Genomic DNA, 13,090 nt, shown 5'->3' with positions numbered 1-13,090 from the left:
CGGTATACTATACAGGGAGATGTCTATATACAAGCCATTTGTCCGGCGAACGTGATGATAAAAGGTCATTATAATGATACAATATGGAGCCCCAGAGCGTCATGAAGGGTCCAAGATTCGGGGTATCATGTTCGTCTAGACCAAGTCGTCGAAGACTGTCTCAACTTTAAGCAGACTCCACGGCGCCACCTTGGCCCATGGGGTCGATCGCAGGCTCACCTGAGGCATTCATAGAGAGCTTTCGGACTTCCCAGCCTTCGGATTGAGTCCAATCCTTGTTCTCGCCAAGCAGACAGATGGATTGGCGAGATTCTTCAACTAGGAACTTCTGAGCAACCTCATTGACATCCTTTGCAGTGACGTCCAGTACTTGCTCTCGCCAACGTTGGTCCATTTCATGTGTAACGCCACTCATGAAATACCTGGCACCCTCCTCATCGACACTCATAGGAGCATCAAGTCCCTGGAAGATGCCCAGCTTGGCCTCAGCAAGTTCGCGGTCTGACCAGGCACGATCACGAGCAAAGATCCCGCTGTTCTGGAAGACTTTGAGACTGTTCACTGGGTTGGGATCCCGGTAGGTAGTAAAGGCGAAGAATCCCTTGATAGGGCCGTTGCTGGCCCCGGCGCCATACGCACCTCCCTTCTCTCGGATTTCAGGGTGAAGGTATTTGTGGGTCAGAAGTTGAGAAAGGACGCTGAGAGATGCACTAGAGGGATCAACAAAAGGGACCGTCTGCATGGCAAGTCCAGAGTAGTAGACCTTGTAAGGCAGGTCATAAAACACCCTATTAGCCAACGAATTTACGGCAGAATGATCAAGTGGCGAAGTGGGTGACCTGTTACGAGGTAGTCCTGCCAGCCATTTCTGGAGCATATTCTCGTTCTGTGATGCGCTGCTGGGCTCACAGACCATGCGAACGCGGAGGCCAGAGCCTTTGGAAATAGCAAATGACTGAATCAGCCGAAGCTTATCAATCAGCTCAGCAAGACGTTCTGGTGAACTCTCCGCGTCGCGAAGGAGGTTAGCCGTAGCCTGCAATTGTGCCAGACCAGACTGCTGTTCCTGAACCCAAAAGCTCCGAGATAGACCAGCGGCTGCCGCATTCAGGGCGTATCGATGACCCGACCCGGCAACAGCATCCAAAGCTCCGTTGGTGGTCATGCGCAGTAATTCCTGAATCATGGCTGGCGCATGAGGGCTGGTGAAGTCTGTCTCAGTGACGAGTGTAGTGAGAATCTTCAGCATATCGGGGATGTTGCTGTCCAGAGCATATCCTGAAAACTGTAGGCCCTCCCTAAATTTGTCCAACTCCGTAGGAGAAGATGTGTGAAAAGTGGATGTTGTGATTCCGCCGGTCTTCAACTTGATCAAGTCTTCCCACTGCTCCATAGATCTGTCTCTAGTGCCTAGTCGCATGATACAATCGTTGAACAGTGGCAATAGCAACCGCAGGTCACCTGGGAGCTCCTCGAAAGAATTCAAGGCTTGGAAATAAGTGAGTCCATTTGTTGGGGCTTCGCGCCAGACGATGTCTATATCGTCCACCTTGGACTCCCGCACGGGTTTGCGTTCCTTTTCCCGGGAGATATCCTCAACGCGCAGAGAGGGCAAGCAGCTCAAATCGGCGTTTTGCGCCTCTTCCTGAATCTTGAGCAATTGGAGCTCTTCTTCGGCGAGTGCAGAGACAGCCTGCTCAACCGAGCCATGACGTTCAACCAGCTGACTGAGCTTCTTTTCCTTACGCACCATTTCCTGATCGTCGAGATCTTTGTTATATGAGGGAGTTCCCACCATTGTAAACGTCAGACAGTTATCGTTCATGAGATATTTTTGCATCAATGACTCAAGGTAGCCTCCTTGTTCATATTTTCTCTTGAATTCATCGATGACTTCATTCCAAGACAACTCCTTCATAGGGTTCGAACCATTGAACCAGGACGAAAGGGTTTTCTCCATCACACCAATACCGAAGTTAGCCGTCTTGTGTCTCAACGCGAGTTCCAGTTGATGAAGGAAGCCTTGGACCTTCTCATCATTGAACCCGGACGAAAGTGACTCCTGGAAAACCCTTTGAATAGTCGTCTTGACCTTTGCTGCGTCCGCTTCACTCACGCCGGTAACACCGACTGAAAAGATCGGCATTCTACCAGAAGAATCAAGGCCCGTGTTGGGAGTAAAAGAAGACCCTAGCCCACTCTCGATCAACGCACGATACATTGGCGATCCATAGCCGTCGAGGAGCAAGGAAGACAGTATTCCCACCGAGAACGTCTCGACGACGTCGGTCGTGTCGCCCATGTACCAAGAGGTCGAGGTCTTGAACTGCTTGTCCTCGCTGGCAAACGTGTCGATAGGTCCGGGAACAGTGACATTCAGGGGACCCTGACTCAGGTCCAAGGGCAGCTTGACATCTCGATCGGCCTGTCCCTTCCCAAAACCATCCAATACCTCACCGATCTGTCTCAAATGTCCGCTCAGAGGCATGTCCCCGTATGTCAAAATCTTGGCGTTACTGGGATGGTAATTCCGCTTGGAGAAGTCCACCAGCTGCTGGTGCGTCAAATCGGTAATGTATTGAGGGTCTCCGCCAGAGTTATTCAGCGACGGGCAGATACTTTCACGATATTTGATGTAGTAGAGATAGTTGGCGTCCGATATTTGTCCCTTCATTTCGTTGTAGACGACGCCTTTGAAAACCACATCGTCTGACTGCAGGTTTCCCTTGGATTGCTCTCCCTGGGCGAGAATAGAACGAGGGTCCTCTGGTCCCAGCCGCCATCCCTCTTGCCTGAAGTCTTCGTATTTCAGCAATGGGTGCAGGGTAGCGTCCAAATATACTGAGAGCAGGTTTTGAAAGTCCTGTTGATTTGTTGTGGCGAAGGGGTATGTGGTGTGGTCGGCGGAGGTGAAAGCATTCATAAAATTCGACAACGATCGCGGAAGCATCTTGAAGAACGGGTCGCGAATTGGGTACCTAGATTGTCGAAGCATGTCAGCAATAAGTCATCTCTAAAGGCACATTTATACTTGCGCAAGAGCCGGGCCGAAGCTTTCTCACTTTTCACTTCCACACAACGTGGTGTGCTCCAAAATATGTGGTACGCCGGTCGCATCTGGTGGGTTCGTCTTAAAGCCAATCCCGAAGACATTGTTCTTATCCTCCCTGGCGACATGAAGGTAATCCGCATCTGTCTTGTCGTGCTTTAACCGTACTGCCGTAAGGTGCAACTCTGGCACATGTTTCTTCTCCTGGACTGTAAACCCATGAAGTTTCTCTCCGACATTCGGAAAACTGTCCAAGCTAGTGACGGTCGATGCAGCTCTTCGAGATTGAATGCATGGAGTGAGTGTGTTGCTGACTCTCAGCGACCGACCACAGACTGGCTGCCTCGAGACCGGTATTCGGCATTTGCATTTACCTGCCCCTGAGAAAGAGCGCAACATGGCGTGGACAACCTGGAAAGGAGAGAGACCGCCTAGCTGCAGCAGTCTATAGGATCGTGAGCTTTCTGTCTTCTAGGAGCTGTTACCCCAACTTATGGTACCGAGATGGGGAGGTCGTTTAAGAGTGCAGCCAAAAGTGTCCCAATCGCTCTGATCCGACCACCGATACCTGTGACTTTGACAGACAGAGGCGTTTGAAAAGGACGGTAGAAAAGTTCCAAACAGATATATCGTTGTAGGTGAATCGAAGGATATGATGGCAGACCAGGCCGTGGTACTTTGGCCGATGCCAAGATTGAAGATTTCAAATCGGGTTAGTGCCGGTCAAGAGCGCATCCCCTCTCTTACCTACGCTCACGACTGGATTCGATTCGATCCATTCTCCCCGGCAAGATCCTCGAAGCTTCTGTTCTGTGTGTCCGTCTTTCATCTGGCAGACCTGCTATCATTCTCCGGAAGCTCCCGCAGCCTATTCTCTTGCTTGAAGGTCTTCGATCGTCTGGCAGAACTTGGTGCAAAAGATTGTGGAGATCCAATCCACCGAGTTCTGCGAGTCTTAAAAGAGAAGGCCACCTAGGTTCTCCGCTACTATAGGTGCTCTGTGGGTTATCGACTTCGACTAGACTAGAGCTTCGATCATACTTCTTGGGGAGTACTGTCTTACATTCGTGGTGTTCCTGCCTCCGCAGCCGCGTACCGAAAAAGCCACCCATTTAACGGTCTACCGCTTCTCGCCAACCTTGCCGTCCTCGCAATTTTCGGCATCCGTGGATTGGCCACGCGACCACCGCCAACGAATCCGCAAATCGCACCGAATATTCGGCACTGTTTCTGCAGGAATCGGAGGTCATGTCATCTGCAGCAATGTCGAAGAAGAACAAGGGGAAGAAGATGGCGGATCCCAATGAGACGTCTAAGCTACTTGCTGCCAAAATCTCTCAGCTGGAGCAAGATGCTGCTGGGGAGAAAGATCAAGAACAAGAAATCGGTTCGTTATGCGGCCTTTTCCTCGCAAAAAACTCCCATGTGCAGCTGAGATTTTGATCGCTACGATACTTATTGAGGAGTTGACACTAACCGGCACATACCGACAGAGCGTGAGGTCAAGAAGGCTACCAGAGATTTGAACCAATTGCTCAGCAACATCGAGTCCCCCATGACCAGACTGGAGACCGTGCACAAGAAGTACACCGAACTGTTGGCGGACATGAAGAAGCTGGATCGCGACTATGCCAAAAGCAAAAAGCGGGCCGATCAACTCCAGAAGGACCAGGACAAGGGCAAGTCGGAACTGAACAAGACTGTCACCATGAAAGATAAACTGGAGAAACTCTGCCGAGAGCTTACCAAAGAGAACAAGAAGGTCAAGGTGGGTTGATTCGGACTCGACGGAATCGTCTATTTCAACTGCAAGAGCGTTGGTCTGACAGGCGCATGTTCGACAGGACGAAAACAAAAAGCTGGAGGAAACTGAGAAAAAGGCGCGGCTGATTGTGAATGAACGGCTTGACTCTCTGTTGTACGATATCCAAGATGTCATGGCAGCAAAGGGCAACCCTCGCAACGAAAAGCTGGATATCGACTTGGACGAGGCGTAAGTCCACTGTCATACGGACCATCAATATAACCGCTGACCTTTGCATTACAGTCTGCGCGCCAAAATTAAGACCATCGGCGAAAAGTTCGAAATGCGAGAGTTGCATTATAAAGCGCTCTTGCGCAGCAAAGATGCCGAGATCCAGTGCCTGACTGCCAAGTACGAAGAACAGCGCCGCGCTGCTGAAAACGAAGCGGCCCGTTGTCGTGCGCTCAGTTCGCAGGTGTCGACTTTTTCGCATACCGAAGCCGAGTTGCGCAGCCAACTGAATATCTACGTTGAAAAGTTCAAGCAGGTATGCTTCGGCGTCCATTATCTGGCCCATCACTTCTGTTACAATAGCAGGTAATAATAATGTTACAGGTGGAGGATACGCTCAATAACAGCAACGAACTGTTCCTGACATTCCGCAAAGAGATGGAGGAAATGTCGAAGAAAACCAAACGGCTAGAGAAGGAGAACCTGACACTCACGCGCAAGCACGACCAAACGAACCGAAACATACTAGAGATGGCCGAGGAACGCACGCGAAATCATGAAGAGTTGGAAAAGTGGCGAAAGAAGAGTCAACACCTTGAAGCGCTTTGCCGGCGAATGCAGGCCCAGGGCCGTGGGCAGGGTCTCACAGCCGAGCTGAACGGAGATGACGAGGGAACAGAGAGCGAGTACGACGAAGACTACGAAGATGATGAAGACGACGAGGGTATCAGCGACGACGAATACGAGTTGGACAATCCGGAGCACGACATCAACGGCGGCCGAAGCGCTCCCCAGCCGACTGAGAAGCCTGTCTTTGGGCCACCCCCGCCGCCTAACCTCTTGGAAGCGCGAGCGAACGGAAACAAAGCCATGATCAACGGATGCCACTAACGGACCTTGGTCCTGGCTAGTGCCTGCTGCATCGCGTTTACCTCGTGTTCTATGAGTCTCCTGGCAGCCAATGCATAGAAGGGTGTATATTGGTTGCGAGACGCTTGTCGCTCGCGTGGATATGACTCGATTCGCTATGAGTATTTGATTTTGAGTCGCGCATATCAGGAAAGGACGTGTAGCAGCAAGCCTCTCGCGCCTGAAGGCTCATTTCAGCATAGTCCAAGCCAGAGAAATGGAGACACTATTGCTGAGCCTCTCGTCTGGTGCTGCCGAACTAGTCTCAAGTATACCACAAAGCATGTCTCCTCATCCACGAGGTTTTTCATTTCGCCCGTCGCACCCGTTCTGTTTTGTTGCACATGTTCCTGTACTTGTACATGCCGAATGAACAAAAACCCTATTGATAGCTTCAGGCAATCATGAAATTCATTTTTCCAACATTGCAGATTTTTCAAATATGGTGGGATCTCTGGCGTGCCAAAGGCAACTAAACTACATACAGCCAAAGTATCATAGTTTGCTTGACGATCCGGTGGTATACGACGCTCCTAGCTTCAACATCTCGGCGGCATCCCGGACCATCTCGCGCACAAGGTCCCCTGCAGGCTTGATCTCTGTGACGCTGGCCGAGACATCGCCCATGAGGAAGGGCATATCGACCTCTTTCTCATTCTCCAGGTCGTGCATCATGGGGACGATGCCCTTGGCCGTCAGCTCGGCGATCTCCTGGGGCCTCTTCTCCCAGTCCTTGATGTAATCATTCGGCAGCATCCGCAGTGGTCGTCCGGTGACGACAAGCGTCCGCTGCGTCTCGCCGTACCGGGCCCGGACCACGGCCTCCTTGTGCATCCGGCTAGCACCGCTCTCCTCGGATGCTACGAACCGCGTACCCACCCAGACCCCGGACGCACCCAGCATCAGCGACGCCGCCAAGCTGCGACCGTCGTTGATACCGCCCGCCGCGACAACCAGCGCCGGCTGACCCGTCAGCGGGCTCTTGTACCGCTTCGCGACGTCCACGACGGCCGGCACGAGGACGGAGAAGGGGATGTCGCCCGTATGCCCGCCGCCCTCCCCACCCTGCGCACAGACAATGTCCACACCGCGCTGCAACGCCTTCTCCGCGTGCCTGGGCGCACCAACCATATTCATGACCAGGATACCGGCGCCATGGAGCCGCTTGATGATGCGCTCGGGCGGCACGCCCACGGCAGACACGAAGAGCCTCGCGCCGTGCGAGATGACAACCTCGATGAGCTCGTCGAGCTGGCCGTGTGTGTAGTCGTGGTTCGTGGCGCGGGCGCCGCCGCCGACCTGCGGCAGGGCCAGGTCCACGCCGAAGGGGAAGGATTTGTCGCGGAGCAGCGATTTGAGCTCCGTGAGCATCTCCGAGAGCTGCTGGGGGTGTAGCCCAGCCCGCCGATGGTTCCTAGCCCGCCTGCGTTGGAGACGGCGGCGGCGAGGGGGGCCCCAGATGCACGAGCCATGCCTGCTAGCAGGACGGGGTGCTGGATATTGAGGAGGGAGCAGAGGGGCGTGTTGACGGACATTTTGTAGCTTCGACAATAAACTAGGGGTATCAAGTTGCCTTTCAAAAGTATGCGTTGTCTTGTGTCATCCCTATTCTTCACTGCTGTCGCAGAGGACTGAGTGAAGGAGAGAACTGCGGTAAAAGGATGTGCCTAGATTGAGAAGGAATAGTTAGGGTGGGACGGTTTAATAGATCTAAGGGTTCGAGTAAACAGAGAGGTCATATTAATAGGATTATTGACTACATAAATGCAGCAGAAATAGCTCTCACGAGCCTCAGAATCATTATTCACACGTATAATTACCGATCAAGCAGAGATGATGCAGTTGTTATGCCTGTGTGAATGCGGGGAAGCGGAGGCCCCGAGCAGCCGGACCGAGGCTGAACCAGGCCATCATTCTAACCTTTACGAATCATCCATCTACCATCTGCTGACTATCTCTTTTTCGTTTTCATTACTCACATAGCCAATTTGTGACAAAGACGCTAATGATTAACTAGTGGTATCCTTCGTCCCTTGTATCATCGATGGAATGTCGCGTCCGCCGGTAACTCGTGAGGATTTGCCTGGCCCCGAGTTCATATGCAGTACCGCGGCCGTCAAGTTCACTGACCATCAGGCTGTTATTCTTATAATCTGTGACGGGGACCGCCTCTGACCCGGGGACGACTGGTTGACGTTTCGTTCGGCGACTGAGAAGCCACCACACCAAGAAAGCGATGATGGCTACCCCGGCCACGCCGCCGACTACGCCTCCTGCAATGGCTCCTGTGTTTGTCTTGGAGGACGTGTCGGAGGGTTGAGTCGATGTTTGCGTTGGTGATGCCGAGGATGTAGAGCTCGTCGACGGTGTGGATGTCACGGAGGAAGTCGATGTCGCAATCGATGCTGGAGCGGTACGTTAGCATTGACCTGAACGAATCCTTTTATGTTTGCAAGTCCCACGTACCCTTCCCCGAGGAGACAAGCGGCAACAGAGTCTCAGAGCTATGGAATTTATACCCCGGCAGCGCGCAACCATCACTGTTCGAGCTCGTCCCAAAGGCCGTTGTCCCATTCTCACAGCAAAAGTATCCGTAATAATTGTACAAATCCCACGTCTCATTGGCGCATTTCGGCGTCTCCACAAGCAGCTGCGTGCAGTTCGCGGCTGATGGACAGCAGTTCACATTGTACTGGCTTGGACAGTGTGATCCCGCGGGACAACAGGCTCGAAAAGGGGGAAGGGTGGCACCACAGTCCACCTCTGTGTCGAGACAGGTGCCATTCTTGCGGAGCGCAAACCCAGCGGGGCCGTCTAATACGCCAGACATTGACTGTGGACTCCGGGTAGACGTGCCGTGAGGGCGTAGAGGCAACAACAATACAGAGGGAGAATGTTGACCAGCGTAGGATACTTTGTAAGCTTAGGTTACCGCCGAGGATAGTACACAAGAGTCAATTGTAACAAACAGAATTCGGCCCCAAACTTGGAGAGCAATTGGAGGTTTTGCAAAACCGCTTATGAGGCTCAGGGTTTCAGCGCACGTCAATCGGGCCATCAGGGGTGTACAGGGATACTGTACGCATAGCAGCCCATTGGGTCAATTGTCAATGCCTGTCATGTAGGTCCACATTCTATGATATTTACGATTCGCAGCTGGAATGCACGGATCGCGAATACAGAAATAATCTGCGTGAGCACTAGAGAATTGAAGGAGGAGAAATACAACTGTCCAATTACGCCTATCCACCCTACGAGTCAGCCTATCCACTCCACTAGGTGCCACAGAGCAGAATTAGACTGGCGTGGAAGGGATCGGCAGTTTTGGTCACGGCGCCCAAGTCTTAGCTACTGGGAACCCAGATTCGATCAATCAGACAGCAGTTGACCGCGTGCTCGAGGGTTAGATACTCTTTTGTATCCTGCATAATCATGGAGATAGACGGAAGAGGGTCAGTATGCTGTGGACGTTTGATTTGATTTGACCTGAGCATCTATTCGTTTCACAGTAACAAGTGCCACAAGGCCCACAAAACCGACGAGGCTAATGTAGCTAAGCCCCATGTATCCGTAGCGTCTCTACTTCCTTCGGAGGAAGCTGTTTGTGTCGGTACCACCATCACCTGTGTCCTGGTCACAGTCCCGGTGACTACGACAACGTTCGAGGGTCTGGGAGACTCCATCAGCAAAAACCGCCTAGAGATCAAAACGAGCAGACATACCCATGCAGATCTGACGAGTTCCTCAGTCCCACCGGGGCTTGCCTCAGTTCGTGCGTTGTCTCTCGGGTAATGATCGTTGTGATGATCGTCTTGTAGGCCATTGTCTCTGTTGGTCGCGCATCGTTGGCAACGGGCCCTGGAGGAGGCTGATACCCGACTGCACCTTGGGGAGACGTTACAAGCGATCCTGGAAGGCTTCGTCCGAACAATCGCGTGGATAAACTGCGCGGGAGGAAGTCGAGATTGAACGCCGTCACGAAGAGGCACGCCAACAGACTGATGGCAAGGCAATTGCCTAGAAGACGGAGGGCAGATGGTAGGATCTTCATCCTGGTGCTGTTGTCGTGAAGATGGATCTGGCGACGTCTGGTGTTGTGTTCTCGACGCGTTCTTGAGACTGTGAGGATGACCTGGGGAGATCAACTCTCAGGCCAGCCACGGATGGGAGGACGAGATATGGGCTGCCTAATGTTTTGAAGTCTGCCATACTCATGGAAGACATGCAGATGCACGTATGAGATATGGGCAGATCCATTCTCGAGTTCTCGACTATGTCATTCGAATGGATTTTCTCAATTGACAAGAATGAAATGGATCCGTGTGCAAGTGAGCAGACCTATCAGAGAAGGAGACATCTGGTGACGCCGAACAATCAAGGCCTCGTGCATTCGATTGACTCGGTGCAATCCACTCATGGAAGATATGGTATGCGGAATGGAGATCGGAATGTCTTCGTGGCCTTGGGGCAGATAGTCAACAATCATCTAGCCCAGGTCCATTCAAGACGTCTAGTCACCAATGGTAATCTCGTGAACGACCTCATCACTATTGCAGATCAAGAGCTCGATCTTCTAGACTCCGTTAGAGAGATCTGTAATGGTTGATTAGCTGTACAGCCGACACATCGCTTTTGCTTCAAGCCAGCATTCCTCGGTGACACAAGCACGTTTTTGGCCGAAACAGCCAGCATATTGCAGAAGAAAGCATGAGACTGGGAATCTATAGCTGGTCTTATTTTCTAGGAGCTTGTCTCAGAGTAATCTCTGCCATTCTTGATGGAAGTCCAAGATCGATCGCAACGATGACCCGAGTCGTATGTCGTCAATCAACCAGAATCTAGCATTTTCAAAGACATTCTGAACTTGGTGAAGGGACTCAGAAAACAACATTGTAGAATATAAGAACGCAGCTATCTCTTCTGTTCTAGCGAGAGAGCACTTGCAGCGTTATATTGGTTGTAGTAGTAGTACCTAGGTAGTAGTTGTAGTTCTGCCCAATGCGGTATTGTAATTACACTGCCAGGGGAAACGCCAAAAGACGCGTGATTCGCGTGGTACAGCGGCCTCGAGATCAACGGAACAGTGACGAAGCTCGGCTTCAACTTCTTCAATTACACGCTCTTTGGCCCGTAGCGGAAAGAATCATCTCATTTTCCACGGCTCAGAGGGAGCATTTTGGGAGATAAGAGATTTCCTTACACAATGGCTACCAACACAGCGGAGGACGTGTTTTTGCAACCCCCGAGGTCTGCTCTTCTCCATGCTCAGAAGCCTCAGATGGATAAGATGATGCTAACGGTCGCTCGATACAGTGACGAACAGTTCTCGCCTGTGTATCGCGAGGTTTCCCACTACAACCCACTTCATACCTTCAAACTCCCCTCCGGCGATGCAAGACATTATCAGCAACAATATGGCGATATGTACTTCTTACGACTCGCACGGCTGAAACCGGTGGTGGAAGAGGTTGGAATGGACGCATGGGAAGGATTCAGTGTAAGACGGTCGCTTGGCACCTGGTCGTCATTTTCTAACCCCTGTCGATGGGTGATAGATCGCCGGAGAACACGCTCGTCGTGTAGAGCGAGTGCTCGATGTCCGACAAGGCGAGCTTTGCTGGGTCGCTGGGACGGTCTACATGGATATGCCCTTGAAGCCGAATATCCTGGATGATCTTTCCAGAGAGGTCCGAACGTTCCCCATCCGTCGTGTCTCCAGGCATCGCTGACACCTCCTAGAGTCACACCCTAGCCCCTCCGCCCCGTCGCACGTACCAAGATCCCGCTCATCCGGAATTGACTCAAATCATGTTGGAAGACGAGTCAGGCCGCCTGCGATTAGCAGGGAATCTTCTGAGGTCAACTCAACTCGCGACAGGAGCCATTATAGCGGTATTGGGGACAGAGAATGCGAATGGTGATTTTGAAACGATCGATATCAGAGTGCCTGACCTGGCTCCGCAGCCCCGTCGGTGGGAGCGGGACGAAGACAAGACGGATACAAAAGAGTCGTGCAAGGGCAAGATTGCTTTTGTGAGTGGTCTTGGGATTACGGGCACATCGAGTGATACTCTTGCGCTGGAACTTCTGACAGACTATCTTCTGGGGTACACAGGACCGGATGCGTCCTCAATCACACGGCTTATCATTGCCGGAAACTCACTGGGGGCTAGCGTGACGACTGAGGCAGCAGCTACCGGCACAGAGATGGGAGCGGCCGCGAAGAAGAAGATGGGCCCGAGAAAGTATGGGTACGACGCCTCTGCATACAACGCCTCGCCCATCACACAACTAGACAACTTCCTCGCGGAGATCCTGCCGAGCATACCTGTGACTCTCATGCCTGGCGAGAGTGACCCGGCGAATTTTGCACTCCCTCAGCAGGGGATCCACCGAGCGATGTTCCCACGAGCCAGGGCATACTGTGCTCCGCCTCCGTCGGGTGACGAAGCTCCCGAGCCAGGCTGGTTCGACAGTGTCACCAACCCGTGGGAAGGAGATGTCGAGGGATGGCGGCTGTGGGGAAGCAGCGGACAGAACGTGGATGATGTCCTGCGGTATCTGGACTTTGCGGACCGTGATGCGCTGGACGCCGATGATGGGGACATCGAGGCCAGGATGAGAATCATGGAGGCCATGCTACGGTGGAGATGTGGAGTTCCCACCGCGCCTGACACAATATGTTCGTTTCTCTTGCCGCATATCTCGATCAAGTACTGACTATCTACAGGGTCCTATCCTTTCCAGACAAACGACCCTTTTGTAATGCACTCCTGTCCGCACATCTTCTTCGCTGGGAATCAGCCACGGTTCAAGACGGCCGTGCTGGAAGGCGACTCTCCCCTTAGACTTAACGGAGCCGACACAGAAATGACCGACGCGGCAGATAATACTGGTGCGCGTGTGCGTCTGTTGTCGATTCCCAAGTTCAAGGAGACGGGGGAGTTGATTCTCGTGGATAGCGAGACATTGGAAGTCGAGGTGGTCAAGTTCGGTGCTTTTGCAGGAAAGCAAGAGAAGCAATAATACAATAGAAGCACCCGATGACATCAATATGTGCATCACGCAGAGTTCTGCAATGACTTGTTCTCCGTAGTTCTGTAGGCTATATTCGTGCAATCAACGGCGCCAAGACCGGGGCAAAAGTCCTCATTTTC

At 52.3% G+C, this 13,090-nt stretch overlaps 6 protein-coding genes across 6 annotated transcripts; 2 read left to right on the top strand and 4 right to left on the bottom strand.

The window, feature by feature from the left end:
- Positions 1–166: 166 nt before the first annotated feature.
- cym1 (pitrilysin family metalloprotease cym1) lies at positions 167–3,448 on the bottom strand (the record flags this gene model as incomplete). The annotated part of the gene is made up of 2 exons (XM_024822465.1): positions 167–2,978; positions 3,063–3,448. The coding sequence occupies 2 exons, from the start codon at positions 3,446–3,448 to the stop codon at positions 167–169; spliced, it is 3,198 nt and encodes a 1,065-aa protein (XP_024681601.1).
- Positions 3,449–4,312: 864 nt separating this feature from the next.
- P174DRAFT_432348 (taxilin) lies at positions 4,313–5,915 on the top strand (the record flags this gene model as incomplete). Its single annotated transcript, XM_024825747.1, has 5 exons — positions 4,313–4,436; positions 4,543–4,817; positions 4,879–5,042; positions 5,097–5,340; positions 5,409–5,915. 5 exons carry the CDS (start codon positions 4,313–4,315, stop codon positions 5,913–5,915), a joined length of 1,314 nt encoding a protein of 437 aa, XP_024681600.1.
- A 513-nt stretch (positions 5,916–6,428) lies between these two features.
- Positions 6,429–7,468, bottom strand: P174DRAFT_432347 (NAD(P)H-dependent flavin oxidoreductase; the record flags this gene model as incomplete). Its single annotated transcript, XM_024825746.1, has 2 exons — positions 6,429–7,313; positions 7,370–7,468. 2 exons carry the CDS (start codon positions 7,466–7,468, stop codon positions 6,429–6,431), a joined length of 984 nt encoding a protein of 327 aa, XP_024681599.1.
- A 412-nt stretch (positions 7,469–7,880) lies between these two features.
- On the bottom strand, positions 7,881–9,064 carry P174DRAFT_442864 (uncharacterized protein). The gene has a single exon (XM_024827680.1). It carries the CDS (start codon positions 8,761–8,763, stop codon positions 8,377–8,379), a length of 387 nt encoding a protein of 128 aa, XP_024681598.1. The 5' UTR covers positions 8,764–9,064; the 3' UTR covers positions 7,881–8,376.
- Positions 9,065–9,512: 448 nt separating this feature from the next.
- Positions 9,513–9,984, bottom strand: P174DRAFT_422025 (uncharacterized protein; the record flags this gene model as incomplete). Its single annotated transcript, XM_024825005.1, has 2 exons — positions 9,513–9,582; positions 9,656–9,984. The coding sequence occupies 2 exons, from the start codon at positions 9,982–9,984 to the stop codon at positions 9,513–9,515; spliced, it is 399 nt and encodes a 132-aa protein (XP_024681597.1).
- Positions 9,985–11,030: 1,046 nt separating this feature from the next.
- On the top strand, positions 11,031–12,993 carry P174DRAFT_391626 (DNA-directed DNA polymerase delta subunit POL31). Its single transcript, XM_024823524.1, has 5 exons — positions 11,031–11,180; positions 11,247–11,430; positions 11,489–11,620; positions 11,673–12,615; positions 12,664–12,993. The coding sequence occupies exons 1-5, from the start codon at positions 11,137–11,139 to the stop codon at positions 12,957–12,959; spliced, it is 1,599 nt and encodes a 532-aa protein (XP_024681596.1). The 5' UTR covers positions 11,031–11,136; the 3' UTR covers positions 12,960–12,993.
- The last annotated feature ends 97 nt before the right edge of the window (positions 12,994–13,090 follow it).

Source organism: Aspergillus novofumigatus, assembly GCF_002847465.1.
Source record: "Aspergillus novofumigatus IBT 16806 chromosome Unknown P174scaffold_5, whole genome shotgun sequence".
NCBI lineage: Eukaryota > Fungi > Ascomycota > Eurotiomycetes > Eurotiales > Aspergillaceae > Aspergillus > Aspergillus novofumigatus.
The sequence above is the reverse complement of the archived record's forward strand: the minus strand, read 5'-3'. Positions and strand labels throughout refer to the sequence as shown.